This window comes from Acomys minous, assembly GCF_964271855.1.
Source record: "Acomys minous genome assembly, chromosome: 16".
In the NCBI taxonomy this organism is placed as follows: domain Eukaryota; kingdom Metazoa; phylum Chordata; class Mammalia; order Rodentia; family Muridae; genus Acomys; species Acomys minous.
The window spans coordinates 363,070-381,665 of NC_140498.1; the positions used below are offsets into that span (position 1 = coordinate 363,070).

At 43.8% G+C, this 18,596-nt stretch overlaps 3 protein-coding genes across 5 annotated transcripts; 1 reads left to right on the forward strand and 2 right to left on the reverse strand.

The window, feature by feature from the left end:
* Positions 1-152: 152 nt before the first annotated feature.
* On the reverse strand, positions 153-7,317 carry LOC311587375 (uncharacterized protein C17orf100 homolog). Its single transcript, XM_084764092.1, is given in 3 exon segments — positions 153-4,673; positions 5,247-6,960; positions 6,962-7,317. Coding segments are annotated over 2 exon segments (438 nt in total). The 5' UTR covers positions 7,313-7,317; the 3' UTR covers positions 153-4,673; positions 5,247-6,873.
* A 190-nt stretch (positions 7,318-7,507) lies between these two features.
* On the forward strand, positions 7,508-16,149 carry MED31 (mediator complex subunit 31). Of its 3 annotated transcripts, XM_084764094.1 has the most exons (5): positions 7,508-7,643; positions 8,759-8,836; positions 9,103-9,199; positions 14,666-14,890; positions 15,499-16,149. In XM_084764094.1, the coding sequence occupies exons 1-4, from the start codon at positions 7,616-7,618 to the stop codon at positions 14,856-14,858; spliced, it is 396 nt and encodes a 131-aa protein (XP_084620220.1). In that variant the 5' UTR covers positions 7,508-7,615; the 3' UTR covers positions 14,859-14,890; positions 15,499-16,149. The 3 variants fall into 3 exon arrangements, with proteins under 3 accessions (XP_084620220.1, XP_084620219.1, XP_084620221.1); XM_084764093.1 differs by having other exon boundaries at positions 14,666-16,149; XM_084764095.1 differs by lacking the exons at positions 14,666-14,890; positions 15,499-16,149 and adding an exon at positions 9,400-14,659.
* Positions 16,150-16,356: 207 nt separating this feature from the next.
* On the reverse strand, positions 16,357-18,539 carry TXNDC17 (thioredoxin domain containing 17). Its single transcript, XM_084764096.1, has 4 exons — positions 18,312-18,539; positions 17,794-17,875; positions 17,324-17,399; positions 16,357-16,720 (listed from the first exon to the last, which is right to left on the reverse strand). Exons 1-4 carry the CDS (start codon positions 18,454-18,456, stop codon positions 16,652-16,654), a joined length of 372 nt encoding a protein of 123 aa, XP_084620222.1. The 5' UTR covers positions 18,457-18,539; the 3' UTR covers positions 16,357-16,651.
* Positions 18,540-18,596: the final 57 nt, after the last annotated feature.

Here is an 18,596-nt window from a genome sequence, read left to right on the forward strand (position 1 = left end):
TGTTCTTATAGAGGACAGGAGCTTGGTTCCCAGCCCACACATCAGACAGTTCACAACGACCTGAAACTCCGCTCCAGGGCATCTCATTCTTTTTTGGCCTCCACGAGCAGCTGTACACACATAGCACACATTCACAAAAACATACACACATACACATAAATAAAGCTTTTATTTAAGAAGATAATATATGTATGTAATACAAACAAAATCTGAGCTTAAAATATTTGGTACCCATAAAAAATCAGTAAGAATAATGAAAAGAAAAATGAGCAAAGGCTATGTATGAACGGGCAATTTAAAAGGAAGGCGGGAGGGAGCCTCTGTCATGGTGACAGTGTCTGCTCAGTAGCAGACAGGAAGGGCAGAGTGCGGAACAGCTAAAGCTGAGAAACTCCCAGGAATCCTGTAGAGTAGAAACTGCAGACTTCTGAGAATGGATGGAAGGCTGGCTGGCGCTGGTGTTTCAAGGTTAGTTTTAAAAAACCAAATTCTTCAAATAGAAAATTTCCAAGTGTATCTGGCCGCTACCGAGGGAAGGGAAGCGTGACTGGGTTCTGCCAGTCCACAGGATTCAGTGAAGACCGCGCTCAGGAAAAGGCGACTCTGGTCCTCGAGAGAGAATGCGTCCTGCCGCGCCCCCTGGTGGCAGATGAGCAGAGCCACAGGTCGCGGAGTAGAAATTTGCTGAGGTTTGCAGCCAAGGAGTAAACTAACTGGTACAGCTAACAGCATTGATAATCAGCATTTATATTTAAGCTCTATTGTTTTTTTAAATTATCTGTATTACCTGTATTATCTGTAGTCCCGGCTAGTAATCAATCAAGACAGATACCTGTTATATTTTAAAGTAGCCTTAGTTAACCTGGGGCAGGGCAGGTATTAATCCTCTAAACTACCTCCCATAGTGGGGCAGGCATGGGATTCCTGCCTTAATCTTATGTTATCTGTTTCCAATAGCTTTTATCAAGTTACCTCCCATCCACAGTCCCAAATACTTGTTAATGTTCTTCATCTGGGCCGGATTCTGCATCCAAGCCAGCCATGTGCTTCTCCTCCATCTAACCCATGGCGGCCTCCTCTCTTCCCTTCAGGTCTCTCTCCTTTTTCCTTTTGGCAGTCTTTTTTCTTCCCAGAATCCCTCTCTCCTAGCCCCACCTATCTCCTCTGCCTTGCCCAGGTGGGATGGCTTTTTATTAATCAAAAGGTGGGTCAGAGACAGCAAGCAATAATTAGCATCAAAATACATCAGACCATCCCCCAACAAAGCTCCTGTACCCTCACAGAAAAATGATGCTATGACCTCAAAGAGACACAATGAGCCAGGCAAGGTGGCGTGTACATGTAATCCCAGCACGCAGATGGTGCAGACAGGAGGATCAAGATCAGGGTCTAAAGTGCGGCTGTTTTGAAAATGAAAGAGAACAGGTCAACACAGTCACTGCGCCCATCGCTGAGACTGTAAAATGTCCCATTCTGGGCAATGACAGCTACTACGAAGACTTGTCCACAATCCCGACCTGACTATCCCGCCACCTAAGACAGAAACGGCAACGTTACCCTCCAGCAAACCCTGCATCAGACAATAAGGATTCCAGGCGGAGCAGAGAACAGGCTTCCTGCTGGCCTAGACCAGCTGAAGAAACTAATGCGAGCTTGTGGTTGTCCCAGCTCACTGCCCGTAGGGAAATGTGGGTGTGCAGCCTGGGGAGAACGGGGTTGAGGAGGGAGGCCGAATTCACAGGAGCTCTGACTGAGAACAAGAAAGCCGCACGGAAAGGGAACTCTGGAGATGGCACCGGTGCCCACCCAGCACTCAGGACTCATAAAACAGCTTAAAGTTCCATACAATGCAAATAAATGATAAGTCACTAGCTCAAAGTTCAGGGATGGTAAGAACATGAAAACTATAGAACACTCAGTAAAGTTAGGAATTACTATGTAGGGCGTAAGAATGAATTCAACCACAAAATACAACTCATTCCGAGGAGAAGCCAATCCTAGACATCGCCCCAGAGATTATACAGATGGCAGACATCAACAAAGATGAATTAAATGGTTACTAAAGCAAAACTGTGTACGTTAAAGGTAATGACAGGGCGTGGGAATAAGGTATAAAAGGAATACATGGAGGAGCTTATTTGTACAAGCTGGATATTTTAAAAGATCCAAGCTGAACTATTAAGAGATTAAAAAAAAAAGTTGTAAATGAAAATTTAAAAATATTTAAAAACCACACTGTATGACATGTATGATAGGTTAGATTGCATAAAAAAGATTAACGTAAATATGAAGACAAATGTAATACAGAGTAGCCAGTAAAATAAGGAGAAGCAGCAACAACAACAACAGAAGAGCACCAGTGAGATACGGGTCAGCTTCACGCAGCTTTACTACAGCCATCATTTATGCCCAGAGAGAGGCTGGGAAACACATTTCAAGAAATAACGGCTCCCAAATTTCTCAAGCAACCCCAAATACAAGACAAGGAAAATAAAGTACGCCAAAGTGTATATCATAAAGTGCTCCACCAGCAACACAGAGCGCACCCGGACAGAGGCCATGGGACACCTCCGCGTAGAGGAGCAAAGGCCAGGGTAGAGCAGTTGCTGTTAGAAGCACAGCAAACCAGAAGAGGGCGGAGCAATGCGCTAAATGTTCTGAAAGGGGGAGGGGTAAAGAATTACTAACCTGCAAAAATGTGTTCCATGTGTTCTGCTCCACAGCACCGACGAGAAAAGGCCCTGAGCAGTGCTGTCTGGCAGCCTGGTCAATGCTACGCTAAAGACAAACAAGCAAGCCTCTGCTGAGAAGCCCTAGGCCCACTGAAGATCACCCTGAAAGACACCATCATCCTCGGAGGCAACATGCAGGAAGCACTTGCCTGGCTCTCTGTGTTATCAGTTCCCAGCCTTTCCCGTTCTCCTGCCACCATTCAGGCTAGAAAGCTAAATCCTTGGTTCCCCAGCCTCCCTTGCAGCTAAAGACAGATAACGTGCAGGATTCAGCTTGCATCAAACAGATACACTTAGAAGTCCTTGGTAAATGCGTCTCTTCCCAGATAAGATGGGAAACACTGGTAGGAAGAACAATTACCTTGATCCTTCTGCTGTGCTTTCCGTCTGAGAGGACATTTTTGAGGATTCTGGAATTTTGGTTTCTTTAAAAACAACAGCATTATTATAAAGAATGTGCTTTTATTTTAATCCCAGGTGTAGGGCTGTAGGGCTGCGGCACAGCTGACAATGATTTGCCTCGTGCTCTAGCAGAAACACTGTTTTGCCAGCTCTGCAGATAGTTTCTGCGATTGTGTGATATCTGGAACTCCGGGAACCTTTCAGTGGGTACATATATGCGAGCCCCCCACCCCCTCAAGAGGTGAGATGGGAGCTTGTTGGTCTTTTAGGGATGTTGGGTGAGGTGTGTTAGTAGCAGTGGTCAGAAAAAAACAAACAAAAGGAATAAATTAGATTCAGGGATCTCCTTTCCCTCCTACTTAGTGTTAGGGGCTGAGACGGAGATGGGGAAAAAGAACCCACAAAGTCCAGTTACATATAATATATAATTTTAATATGCATATACAAGTATATATGTTGATATAAATTATATTTACATATAATTTGTGTATATTAAATATATAACTCATTATATTATATATTAAATTGTATAAAATATTATATATATATATATTGTGGGGAGCATATGCGTGGAGATTAGAGGACAACTTTTGGAGGCCTATTCTCTCCTTCTCCCACGTGAATCCCTGAAATCAAACTCAGGCTATCAGTCTTGGTGGTGCCTTCACACTCTGAGCCATTTAACTGGCCTTGCCCACCTCCCTTTTCTTTTCTTTCTTTTTTTCTTTTTCTTTTTCTTAAAGATAGAATCTTGCTATGTATCTTTGACTAGTTTGGTACTTTTTATGTGGCCCTAGCTGGACTTGAATTCATGGCAATCCTCCAAGTCCTAGAATTTCAGGTATGAATTACAACACCCAGCCATTTCTTTTCAATATAACAGGCAAAAACATTGTAAACCACCCCAGATAATAAATAAGAAAAGATAGTAAGAAGCAACTTCTTTATAAGAATTTGCATTTATTTAGTTTTTCAAGCTAATCTGGCTGGTGCAACTGAAGGCAACACAACTATTACCTGCCACAATAAACCCAGTGATTAGACTGTGCCATTAAAGGCCGTCTTCACTACAAATGGAGAACATTGCTCTTCATTCATTATTGCTGCACATATTGACTTTAACACTGTATAAAAACGTGCCAGGCACAGCAGCACTATTTCCTGCGGAGGACAATGTGAGGAAGACACACAGCATGGCTAACAGCAGCACATATGTACAATGCAACAGGTACATTAACAATGACCTTCATCAACACACACTGTCAAGCTGTGGCATGTAAAACATATTATAGCAAATATGCGATTCATCCCATCCTTTACTTTTGACACTTTCTTGCTCTAAGTATCTCTTTCTCTCTCTCTGCGTTCCAGCCTTGAAACACTGTAAGTGAAATGTGAAGGAAGAAAACTAGATAAAAATCTCTTTTAGAGACAGGACAACAGAGTCTACCACGAGCTGTGCCCTTGCTGAAGCATCAACAACCCTGAAGCCAGCTGTCTGGCTCCTCCAGCCACCTCCAGCCAGTCTTCCAGATATGACTAAAAGAGGAAACAGAAGCACTTGTTAATGGTGAAAAGTCTAGAAGGACAATCACATTTCTGACATTATTTCCAGGCTAGAAATGGAAAGGAAAGATTATACAGCCCGAAATGTTTCTTTAAAAAAATAATTTATTTACTTTTACTTTATGTGCATTAGTGTGGGAGTGTCTGATCCTTTCAAACTGGAATTACAGGCAGTTGTGAGCTGCCACGTGAGTGCAGGGAATTGAACCCAGGTCCTTCGGAAGCACCCTCCCCCCAAATGTTTTTTTATACATGGCTTATTTTGTTACATTAGACACAAAGCACTGTTGTAATAACAAAGATTAATGAGGGACACAAAGAGAAGCAACTGCTTTGTTCCTTTCAAAGCCACGAAGAGAGTGAGTATTTCAGGCACAGCTGGGCATGTTAAGAAGAACTACTGAACTGGAAAAGACCGACAGTTCTTTGTTATTAGCTAATTCTTTGTTATTAGCAGGTTTAGGAGGAAGAGAGCCATTAGGCTAGCCTCGGGGTGGTGCTGAGGAGGGTTATAACACTCATAGTAGTCACAACATTTCTCCTGACCTGAGCCCCCACTCTGGGGGACAGCCCAGTGTGCTTGTTGGGACTAAGTAAGCGCCTGGAAGGAGGGAGGAGTCCTGCCGACTCAGGTCCATTGGCGACTCAGGTCCATTGGCGCCGTTCTGCTCTAGGGGTAAACAGCACATACATTATTGAAGAGGGATAGAAGGTTCCTTACAGAGCAACACACCCTCTTCCTCTGAGAGCGCTTGCTATACTCCTCACCGGAAGTCACTATATCCACACTTCCACGACTGTTTTTCTGTTTTCCCACAATCTTGCCAGCAGAAGTGAGGGGCCCCAGCTCCAGCAAAGCCCCCAGCGCCTTCAACGGTTCTCAGCACAGCGCTTCTCTGTTGGTGGAGGGGTGGGTGGGGCGCTGACTTGGGCGTTGGGCGGATGTCAGGAGCACTTTCTATGCTGCTCCCAGACACATATGCCTCTGCCGACTATTCCAGGAGGGAAAATCACTCCCACCTTGGGTACCAAGACAACAACGATGGCAAGACAGATTTAAAATGTAAACTGCATCATGCACTTTACTCCCTTGCATCAAAAATTTTTTCTTGATGATCTCAAGAATAAAATTCAAACGCTTTACTGTGATTTTCAAGACTGTATGAACTGGAATTTTCCTTTAAAAATTAAAAAAAAAACCACACCCTCATATACTAACTGGTCTTTCTGTTCCATTAAACATCTTCAGTTTGCTCCCACCTACTTCTTAAAAGCGGGCTTTTCCTTCTGTCTAGAACGTACCGCCCCTTAGACCCTAGGACAGCTCACCGTTCACCCACACAAATCTCAGATCAAATATAACCCAACCAGGAAGGCTTCCCCTGCACACACTCTCTAAGGAACTCCCAGTCTCTACCACAAGATACCTCTTCCTTCACAGGAACACAACAGAACACTGTCTTACTTTCCCCTTTTGTGTTTGCCTCTCCACTAGAGGAAAATCTTAGTCTTCTCCACTGCGATAATTGACATGCTCTGACTAGTCCGTAGCACACAGTAGGCACTCAGTAACATCCTCTACCTACCTCACCCCTCAGGTCAGGGGTCAGTGGCTTCCTCTTCATTTTCCCTTCCAAGACTATTTTTTATTAATTGACTTGCGTTGTTTTTCTAATATCCTCTGACCTATTTTTTAAGGCGTATGTGGAATACCATGTATAAAAAAAATAAGAAAACTTATTTATAAAATATAAATTAGGTCAATTAATAATTTGTGAAAGATGATTCCTTGTCCTGCAGGTTTCAAGCAGGTATATAATCAGGCCAGTGGTCACAAATCATGACAAGTTTGGCTCCTCTTCGCAAATGTCAGTTTGTCAAGGTATTTTCTAAAGGGACCTAAGACTACAAAACTTACCTGTAAAAGACTCAGAGAGAGAGCCTCTTTGTCGATTGGCTGGGTTTATACAGGGCCACATGTCTGAAACCCTTCTGTGCTGGCTTCAAGTTAAATAGTACATGGGTCAATAGCAGGATGGCCTAAGGTGCTGCAATGTCAATAATTGTTGTCAGCGTCCAGAAACCACAGACTGTTTCTTACACTGATTTATGCGCTGTTTCCATGAAACCAAAGATGCTTGGCTCTGCTGGAAGCTGGCTGGCTGGCAACTCTTCAGTCCTGGCTAAAGGCCATGGCCTTTGGGTAGCATTCATCGAGCCATTTTGGCACTCTGGCGAGAGGCTTGCTTGTCCCGCCCGGCTGGGCTCTCTACACGGTGCATAGTAGTCTCCATCCTCAGGGATGACGACGTCCTGACGTGGCGGGAGGATGTTTCCGTGCGCTGCGAGGAGGTTTCCACGTGCTGGGAGGACACCTCGAGGAATCGAGGTTGTCGCTTCGCGGAGGGAATGAGGGGAGGCCCCTCTCGGTGGCTCTGGGAGACCTCCACCTGCCGCGAAGACGTTCGGACCTGCCGGGAGGATGTCTCCACGCGGTGGGATGACGTTTCCTCGTAGTGGGAAGACGTCTCCACGCGGACAGTAGACGTCTCTTTGTGGCGGGGGCTTTGCACTCGCGGAGCGGAGGACTTGCTCCTAAGGGGTGAGGCCATGCTGCCGGCTCACACACCCAGGTCAGGAGGGACAAAGAGGCCCAAGACTCATGCTCTGTGTCACTCCACACAGGAAAAAGTGACGTCAGGGTGGTGTGTTACGTCAGCGCAGGCAACAAGGTTCTCCCGCACGCCCCGTTCGATATCTGCGCGCGCAGCCCGCTCGTGTTGAGGCTGGCCCCGCCTTCGTGTCCCAACCTGCCCCGCGACCGGAAGTAGAAGCGGTGGTTTTCCCGTCCTCCCTTACCATTCGTGGCTGCGGTTCAATCTGGTTGGTCGTGTTTGTGCCTCTCTGTTACAGTTATGGCTGCGGCCGTCGCTATGGAGACAGGTACGTTGTACCGTGAGCCCGGAGTCTTCGCCGAGGGAGCGGTGTTTCGTCCCGACTTTTCCTGTCTCCCTTTCCCTGAGCTGTCTTTCGGGCTCAGATCTTTAGAGTTGTGATTGGCGGGGGAGAAGGCGGTGGCCTTGCGGAATATGGCTTGTGAGATTATCTTTGCCCCTGTGTTGCTCAAACCCCAACTCCTGCTCTGGCTCCCGGGGCTGAGCGGGGCGAGGGAGAAGACTGAGTGAGACCGTCCGCTGTCTGTATTGGACCCTCTTCCTGAGCTGGCTAGATGTGTCGGTAACTGATGTATCGGTCTAATGAGGATCACCATCTTCCCTCCCCTCAATTTGCAACTTGCTTCCTTTTTTTTTTTTTTTAATAGCACTTTATTTTTCCTTAACGTAATCACTGGTAGTGGTGGTCGTTATAATAACTCATTGACATAGGAGACCGCGCAGCTATTAGAGACTATCCAGTGATCTCCGCTAACGTCCTTGGTGGTAAATACCCATTTATTTTCATCAACGAACTTTAGAGAATTCTTTACTGTTTTTGTTTTGGAAACAGGGTCTCACTATGTACTTGTGTCTGGCCCAGAACTAGAAATGTAGACCAGGGTGGCCTCAAATTCACAGAGATCCGTCTGCCTCTGCTTCTCATGTGCTGGGATTAAAGGTTTGTGCCACCACGCCCAGTTTGTTTTGTTTTGTTTTAAATCGGGTTCCACTCTTAGAGTTTCTCTCCTGCATGTTGATAGATTTCATTCACAGACACACAAACACACATTCTCTCTAACACACATAAAAACACAAACATACATACGTGAATCATAAATTTCTAAGGAAGTCTCCTGCACTTTGATATTTGTTTATAAGTTAATATGTGTGTATGCTCGTTGGGAGTATGGTGCATGCCAAGGTCAGAGGGCAGCTTGGGGGAGTCGCTTGTCTTACAGCAACCTTCTGGGTTCCAGGCATCCAACTCAGGCCATCAGACTTGGTCGCAAGCACTTTTACCTGTTGAGCCTTCTCACCTTTGGTTTATTTTTGTGCCTAACAGTATTCATATTATGACTTTTATTTTGGGTGATTTTTTTAAAAAACTGTTTTTCATCCTAGATGATGCTGGAAATCGACTTCGGTTTCAGTTGGAGTTGGAATTTGTGCAATGTTTAGCCAATCCAAATTACCTTAATTGTAAGTTGAGTACATCCTTAAGTTAAGTAGCTAGCTGTTGATGATTTCCGACAGAAGAGATGCAATTTGTAATAGTGTTTACTTTGATATGTTGATGGGGTTTTTCATTCCCTGTAACTATTAACTGAGCAAACAGGGTCTTGTGTTTTTTAATTCCTTTTGCTTTGGGGGGTAGGGATGTTGAGAAGAGCTACTTTATTTTAGAGATTACAAGTCAGTTGTCCAGCAGTTGGCTGACATGCAGATTGTTTCTTTATGCCTTTCAGTTCTTGCCCAAAGAGGTTACTTCAAAGACAAAGCTTTTGTTAATTATCTCAAGTACTTGCTTTACTGGAAGGAGCCAGAGTATGCCAAGTATCTAAAGTAAGTTTGCTTTTTATAATCCTAAATTTATGTATACTTTATTATAAATACAAAGCACTGATCTTTAGCAGTTTTCTCAGGGTCAGAATGAAAATCTATATTTTGAATTGTTCTACTTTTAGTTAATATAAGACACTGTCATCTCTAACTTGGATTATTACAGTGATCTGATTTATTTCTGCTGTTCTTACCTCTCCCAGTGAAGCCAAACAACTGTCTCTGTGGAAGCCAGCTTACTCTCTTAGTCATACGTCAGCACAAGCCACTTCTGTCCATGTTGATAAGGTCCAGTTAACTGGCTTTAGACTAAAGCTGTAAAGTAATGTGGTCTTGTCTAACCTTGTCATTTAACACTTCCTTGTATCTCTGGGTTTCTAATGTGTACAAATCCATAATCTACTGGAATGCTGTGGCATTGCCATAAGCTGAAAATTAACACATAGTAAGTAGTGTTTTCTGAGAGTTTTAGAGCTACCGTTCTTCTTTATAGTGTCCTGTTTTTAAGCACTCTGTTGAATGTATTGTGCACATTAACTTATTGTTAAAAAATGAACAAACAAAACAGGCACTATCAAGTTATTCAAAAGATAGTTTCATTATAGGATTTACTAACTTGTAGGAACATTACAACCACACAACTGTCCCTGTTAATGATATAAAACAAAACCTCAAACTCAACTCTCTCTTTGTCTTAAAAAAAGAGAAACTGGTGCATGCCTTTAATCCTAACACTGGGGAGGCAGATGTGGGCAATCTCTGAGTTTAAGGCCAGATTGGTCAACAGAGCTACTTCCAGGACAGCCAGGGCTACACAGGTAAACCCTGTCTTGCCCCCACCCCAGAGGGTGAGGAAAGGACCAACAAACAAACAAACAAACAAACAAAAAACCCACCACCACCACCACCAAACAAAACCCAGGAGTTTAGTCTGGTGCTCCTTTTATCCCAGCTCTTAGGAAACAGAGGCAGGCAAATCTCTGAATTTGGGGCCAGCTTGGTTATGTAGCAAGTTGTAGGCCAATCAGGACCACAGAGACCCTATTTTTAAAATTAGAGGAAATCATTTTAAACCTTTTTTTTTTAATCCTAGTCACTTTCCTGACTTGATTTCTCAGCTGCTTGTAGTACTAATTGCACTCTGATTTGCTTTTCATGATGCAATTGTTGATTCCTCTAGGAATCCAAAGGAGAGTTATTATTAGATTATAATGCCATGTGCCAGCAGATTTACAGACTGTGTATTAAAAGACTTAGCCACCTTCAAGTTCAGTCTCTGCAGCTGAGCTGTTGAAAGATGATTATCTGCACTCTGCTTGGAGGCCTCCAGTGAGCATATGTCACTCTATTAGAGGCAGCTTCTAACACTGATGGCTAGAGGTTAGACAGCTCTTCATTACACTGAGATCAAATAGACCTCCTTGTAGCTCTACCCTGTTTATAGGGTTTTGTGTTTTGGCTTTTTTTTTTCTTTCCCCTGTTAATCTCTGCCCTCTTGGAGATAACAGCTATAGATGTTTAAATTCAGAGGAGGTTGTGAATTAACCCCTGTTGGACAACTTCATTATATCTGCACATGGTTTAGATTTTTAAAATAGTTGTCCTAATTTAAAGATGGGAAGGTTTTATATAACAGATTTCTGAGTCTTGAAACTTGGGAAGAGTGGATGCCTTCGTTTTCCTGGGTCAGCAACTGGTTGCAGCTGAGGAGCTAACTCTAACCCTTGCAGACTTCCCAGCATGTGGCCTGCTTACTGAGAGCTAGTACGTGCAGCAGCTGTGTTTCTCTTACATGTCTGTTCGTAGGTGCTTTCAGTCACTTTTTTAGTGTCACCATTTCCAGAGTTATCAGGAACCTTTAGTTATGTTGCAGATCAACAAAAAACTAAACAGGGAAAGTGGTGCATGCAGGGAGAGTGGTGCATGCCTTTAATCCCTACACGTAGAAGAGCAGGGGAGATCTGAGGCTGAGGCCAACCTGGATTATAGTCAGACCCTGGCTCAAAGGAAATTTGGGGGATGGGGTTGGCTGGAGACTTGTTGCTCACGCAGTGGACCCGGGTGACGGGTCACATCTGCCTGAAACTCTAGTTCCCTAAGTTCTGATGCCTTTTGGCCTCTGAAAGCACTGCACACACATAGTACATAGACATAGGCACCAAATGCCCATCCATATAAAGTAAAAACAATAAAATTAAAAAAAAAAACACAAGCTAAACACAGGCTTTCAGATGTGCTCAGAGCACCACATACCAAATGGCATTTATCTTCCTCGTGATGATTCGATATAAGTTGACTGTACTTGTTTTGAGTGGAAGAAGGTTGGGAGTGAAGCTGTTGGCTTCCTAGGAGGGCCATGCTAACAAACCCACCAGTTATTTCCATGAAGTGAATGCTTTCACTTGACTCCTGCTATGTCTTCTTTATTTTTAAAAATCAAATTGTGAGTCTTTCATTTGTACCTCTTCTATTTTATCCTGTAGATTTAGCAGTAGTATGTTGTGGCCTCTCAGAGTGTGCCTAATTCCCTATTTTGTAGTCTAATTTTGCTTTCTACAAAATTGATAGGGTGCTGTCTAGACTCTAGGGCACTGTCTAGATCCCAGTGGCTGAGGAAACGCTGCCTAAGGCCACTCTCTTGCTGCTCACAGGGCTCTGCATATAAAGAAACTAAACTTTAAGAGGTTCAATGGCACCCACGTACCTGATACTCAGAGCTGAAATTTTAAATTACTGATGTGCCACCAGGAATTAGTGTAGTGGGAACAGAGCATTCTGAGCTAAGTTACCAGTAACTACAGGCAACTCTTTATTTGGAATATAAATGATAAGCCCTATTGCAAGGAAAGCAGAGCACTGGCTCTGCAGTGGCAGCCATAGCCACCTCTCCCCACCCCCCTTGCCCCTTCTCATTTTCATCTTGTCCCCTCCTCAGCCTCCCTCCTTTTTAAGCTCCAAGACAAAATTATTATAATTTACAACAACAACAAAAAATATCCCAGTGCAAGTAAGCTGTAAAATCCGGACAGCTGCCCAAAAGAGAGAAAGGAAGGAGAAGGAAAAGGCTTGCTCCTCGAGTGAAGCTGGCACAGAGGCCCGACCGGCTCCTGGGTGGGGCGGGGGGCCAGCTATGGAAGCCTCAAGTGTTAGGGAGGGCATGCTTAGCTGGAAACAGGAAGAAGAAAAGAGAATGTTAGACTTTCTCTTGACTTTTCTGAGTATTTCCAAAAGTCAGTCAAAAACTGCATTGGTAGAATGTTAGCATTAGTCTGCTGTGTAGTCTACAGCCCCCATTAGGTTCAGTTTTCCTACTGGTGTCCTGTATCTACTGTGTCATCCACTGCAGGCCTATATGCTATGTCATGAGCTCCTTGGTATTTTCTCTGCCTGACTCTCCACTTCCCCACTCCTCTCTCATCTTCACTCTGACAAACACTGACTTACTACTTTGTCACTTTGTCCTTCTTGGTTTGTCATAATCCAGAGTCAGGTGAAGTCTGTCTGTCTGTTAGTGGTGATACTCATTTTAATCAATTGTTAGGTGGTGCCTTCCAGATTTCCCCACATCAAGTTACTGTTTTTCTTTTATATTTGATAAGTAACTTGGGAAAATACCTTGAGATATATAGACAACAATTTTGCCCACTGATTTCAGCATTTTTTAATCGAGTAATTTTTAGGTTAGCCTACAAAGTAATGGGTTCATCTTGACACCTTCATGCAAGTGTCGTCATGCTTTGCTCTCGGCTGTTCCCTTCTCCCTAATTTTAGCATTATTGCAGATACTTTCCTCACAGTTTTATTGAGGAATTTTCTAATTCTATCATCATGTATTTACTCGTCAGAGTCTGTAACAAGGAAAAGTATTCTCTTGTTATTTACTAATTTAAACGTGTATGTCAGAGTCAACTTTTCATGCTCACCAGAAGAGGGAATGAGATCCCGTGACAGACGGCTGTGAGCCACCATGTGGGTGCTGGCAATTGAACTCTGGACCTCTGGAAGAACAGACAGTGCTCTTAACCTCTGAGCCATCTCTCCAGCCCCCATAGTCAACTTTTGGATTCTCTTTTTTAATCCAATGATTATAGTCATCTTTTCTTGACTCTAATTATTCCAGCAGTATTGGCTGCTGGAGCACTTGAGATTGGCACCTGTGAGTTCTGACATATCCCTATCCATGTTTGTCACTTCTTGTGATGCATTCTGCGTTCATGTTGTACTTTGTCTGTCCTGCCCTGGAATTAGTTGTTTCAAGGAACTGTAGTAAGTGCCTTCTGAGATGAGGCTCTGGAGACTGTGTACTCATTGACATGTTAGTGGTTCTGTTTCTAGGCTGTTGTGCATACAACGCTAGGAACTGCATGTATGTATGTATTTATATGTGGACACATACACATCCATGTCTGTGTGTGTGTGTGTGTTAAAAGCCATGAGGATGGAGCTGGAGAGATAGGTCGTAGGTTAAGAGCACAAGACCCAAGTTTGATACCCAGCACCCACATGGCTGCTCACAACCATCAGTAAGTCCAGTACCAGGGGCTCCAGTGCCCTTTTCTGACCTCCATGTTTGTGATTCATAAACTTACATGAGGGAAAACACCCATAAACAAAATAAAAATTTTTAAAAGCCTTGAGGACATGTTGTTTACAGTTCCAGCTCAGTGACACAACATGTATTCTACTCACCCTTTTCCTTCTCCTTCTCCATTTTAGATAATCAAATATTTGGTTTTTTTTTTTTAGTCTCGTGTATTTATTTGCTCAGTCTTAAGCGTATTCATGATTTCTTGCTATAGTCCCTGTGGAAAATTAGAGCACTGTATTCATGAGATTTTTGGAGGGGGTAATCTTGCAATACGACCCCACACTGCCCTCAGATTCAGTGTACTTTTCCTAAGTTTCCTGAGTACTGGGAACGCGGGTATTTCCACCCAGCAGTGTATACAGTTCTTGTGGAATTAGTTGATTCACTTAAATTAAGGTTTCCCTTTTATGGCTTCTGATGGAAAACCAATAGCTATTTATTAAACACATCATTATTTTCAAAGTCTTCAGAGCTAGTGGGATAGCTCAGTGGGTAAAGACGCTTGTCTGCAGGCCTGATGACCTTAGTTTGGTCCCTAGGACTCCCATGGCAACCTCCACAGGTGTCCCAGGGCACGTGCTCCCTCTCCCTCTCACACAAACAATAAATAAATATAATAAAAATGTTTCAATTAAAAAGTGTTCATGTTCCTCTCTTAGAAAACTAGAAGTGTGTGGTTTATCCACCAGTTTTGACTCTGGGTGTGTGATCTTGGGCAAGTTACTCAGGGTTCTGAACTGTTCTGACATAACATGGAGGGAACAGCGCTGCCAGAGGCGCTGAGCTGATCAAGTGGTGGCTTGAGGTCATTTTGAGGGAGATGTATTAGAGCTTGGGATGCCTTACGTTATGTTGGTAATTAACTTACGAACTTCACCCAGGTACCCTCAGTGTTTACACATGTTAGAGCTCCTCCAGTATGAACACTTTCGAAAAGAGCTGGTGAACGCTCAGTGTGCGAAGTTCATTGACGAGCAGCAGATTCTACACTGGCAGCACTATTCCCGGAAGCGGATGCGTCTTCAGCAAGCCCTGGCAGAACAGCAGCAACAGAACAACACAGCAGGAAAATGAAGAGCTGGGGACAGACCAGGCTCTTAGGACATGTATATAATGTATTGCTGTTGTACAGTACAGAGATAAGACTCTCCTGCCTACCCCTATTGTGGGAGCACTCAGAACTATTAGTGTTATTTTTGGTTGGCAAACTTTTGATTGTTAATAGATTATTTCTGTTAAACCCGAATTATTGTACTTTGATTTCTCTGGGGGTTTTTACATTCCAAATGCATTTAACAGAACCAAGTGAATGGGAATGGAAGTGTTAGGTGCTTTAGAGCCGTTTAAGAACATGGTGACGTGCAGTGGTACTCTGGGTCAGATCATCTCTAGGAACCTTACTCCTGTTTTCAGGAGAGGGAGGCGCCAGGGTTAAGATCCCTAAATCAGGGAAGGAACTACAGGAAGGTTTCTTCCTTTCTGCAGGAGAGGGCAAGCCCATCTGCTCCTGCTCTGTAAGGTATCTGACACGGTGGTGGCAGGGAGAGACGGGCAGTTAATGACTAACCGGACTCTTGTCCTTAAAGATGAGCTAACTAACTTGGCAAGTGCAAGCAAGTACTGTCTTAAAATGCTTCTTTGAATTCTCTTTTAATATATTTTTTTTCTATTTTATGTGTCTGTGTGTATGTGCACCATTTGCCTGGGGCCAAAGGAGGTCAGTAAAAGAGGACATCAGATCCCATGGAAGGAAGTTGAAGGTGGTTGCGAGCCACTGTGTGGTTCTGGGAACCAAACTTGGATCCTCTGCAAGATCAGCAAGAACTGTTAACCACTGAGCCATCTCTTCAACTCTTACCTGTTTTTTGAGACGGGGTCTGTCTCACTTTGTAGACTAGGAACTTGTGATTCTTCCACTTCAGTCTCCTGAGTCCTGGGCTTAGAAACAGCTAGGCTTGGCTCACATACTCCGCCCCCCAACCCGGCTTACATGTGTATTTGTGCACCACTTGAATGCTGGTGCTCTCAGAGGCCTGAAGTGTCCGACCCCCTGGAGCTGGAGTTATAGATGGTTGTGAGCTGCCTTGTGACACTGGGAAGAGAACCCACATTCTTTGCGCTTTTCATTTGTGACAAGGCCTTGGTCTGTAGTCCACCCTCACCCCAAACTTGTGACCCTCCTGCTTTAGCCTCTGAAGTGATAAGATTACAGGTGGGTGTAACTATGCCTAACCCAATGCACATTTGAAGAAATTGAGATTTAGACAGTAGCTTGCCTGGGGCTAGGAGAACAAGACTGTGTCACCTCAAGAGAATCACATTTTAGACATTTGTGAAACAAAACTGCCTGAATTAAGCCTATGAATTCCATGTGTCTTTCCTAGATGGCTTAGTGAAATTCTTCATTTCAAAAGCAGAAAAGGGTTCTGCACATACACAGAATTTAAGGCAATAGATACTAATTGCTGCAGATTTTTTTTATCTGCAATATTTCCTCTGAGCTACTTACTGTGGCCATACTCAAGACCTATTTTATTAAAATCTTTTAGATAGACATGTGTTAGAAAGCTAATTGGAGGTTTGTATTTTAATTCTTTATTGTTTAGACATACACTGATTTTAACATAATTTACTTGTCAATTCAAAGCAAGTATGTGGCTTCTTTTAAGCAAACCAAGAAATCAAGACACAATTGCAATCAATTTTGTTGTTTTTGTTTTCCAGACAGGGTTTCTCTGTGCAGCCCTGGCTGTCCTGGGGCTAGCTCTGGAGACCAGGCTGGCCTGGAACTCACAGTCCTTGCTTCTAGCTCCCAAGTGCTGGGACCAAAGGCGTGCGCCACCACTGCCTGGGGAGATCCTCAAATTTTAATCTTCAGAGAAGATCATCTCCACGAGGTTGGCCTGAAGGCACTCAGACTCCACAAGTTTTTGAGGCTGTTTAAAAAAACAAAACAAAACAAGTTTTTACCACGCTATGAATGTTATCAGGAGTGGGGTAAATTCTACTTTGACAAATTTTTGAATACGGAAATTACTACGCCATCAGAAACTATCAACTAGTTATAACAAGCTTTATTAAATAGTTAAGATACTTGTCTTAAGATGACTCAATAAAACACTTGGCCTCAAGGGCCTTAAATTTCATACCAGGAAGCCCCATAGACTGAAAACAAGACACAGCAAGCCCAGTACATCTCTTTCAACTCTTTAACTTAGGATTCTAGGGGCAGGGCTGAAATAAAGGGAGAGCCCTTTTAAGCCTGAAAAATGGATTTAGAGAAAATTGACACAGGTGCTTTCCGGAATGAGTCAACTTTTGAATACAGAATCTTAAAAGTGGCTGAAAACTACACCCCAGACACTAACATCTTCATTATTAATAGTTCAGTGGGATTGGCAGAGGAACGGGCACCAACTTGTGTGTTTCTGAACCATAATGTAATTTTGGAAATTAAATGTCAGATCTTTTCAAACGACTCTAAAAAACAACTTGAGTTTTAACGACATTATAGCCACAACAGAAAGGCAGATACTTACTGTACCATATTTAAGTAATGTAGGCACTGCAGTTAATTTCAGTTTTTGTCTGAAGTCATTATTTGGGTCTTTCCAGCTGTTCCAAAAGGAAAGAGTTAATGAAAAATACTACTTAGTTTAATACGGTTTACTCAATAGTTGATCTATATTTAGTATACTGGTAATCATTGCTTTTGTTAACATTTAAACTTCTTGTGGACTGTAACGTATGTATTGCCCTCTGCAAATTTTACATTTAAAGTGTCGCGGAGATAAAAACAAATGTAAAGTTAATAGAATTCTGAACTTATTCCAGACCAAATTCATTGATGTGGCTGAACATACACGTTAAAGTTGAATTCAATAACTCAATTGTTTGGCTCATCAGGCATTGCCTAAAACACAGCCTCAGCAATTACCTGAGTTCCTTTCCACCCAACTTTTTAATAATCTAGTTCATGTCTGGACATACAGTATACATGGTCACTTACTAAGCTCTGTCTCCTACTTGGCAGTAGATGAATACACAGTCTTCAGTAATATGCTTCAGCCCCTCTCGAACGACTGGCTCAGCTTTTTAAAAAAGTTAAAAAGCAATTACACATCAACTGCGATAGCCTGCGCCCTGCTATCCCCTCACCCCAGTCTTAGTAAACTTTAACCCGCTCTAAGACCGAGGATCTAACAGTCGGGTGTTCTCTTCTGGACTCGTGACTCACCAAGCCCTGGTCCCGAGTGTCCTTAGGACAAACCCACAACGCTAGAAAGCGCACAAAGTCGCTAGCGGAGAGGCCAACCTAGGAGCCCGGTCTTTCTCATAAGCCACTAATCATGTGGAGAACTGAGAATTTTAAAGAACCAGGTTCCAGTGAGTCCATGATAAAAACGAGGGCCACCCTTGGGTTGGAGCTCAACCTCTTCTTCGGGTCCACGGGGCCACGGTCTCCGCCACTGCAAGCCCACTTCCCGGCGCAGCAGCGCCAGCCACCCCGCGCAGCCCCCGTCCCACCTTCCACGCAGTCTGGACACCAGCTCTTCCCTTCCGCATCCTTAGAGCCGCTGAAGTAGGCGAAAATGGTCTTGCCCTGGTGGTCCTTCAGAACCTTGTCGAACTCCTCGAAGCCGGACACGCTCACCTCCTCGCAGGTGGCCATGGGTACAAGTCCAGAGTGCAGAGCGGAGCCGCCTTAGGGTCCCGCCGCCTCAAGGCGGGGCCCAAGGAGGGCATGAACAAGTTTCCGGGTGGGCGGTACTGCCGGAGCGTTGTGGTGCTACGGGAGCCTAGGATGGCCAT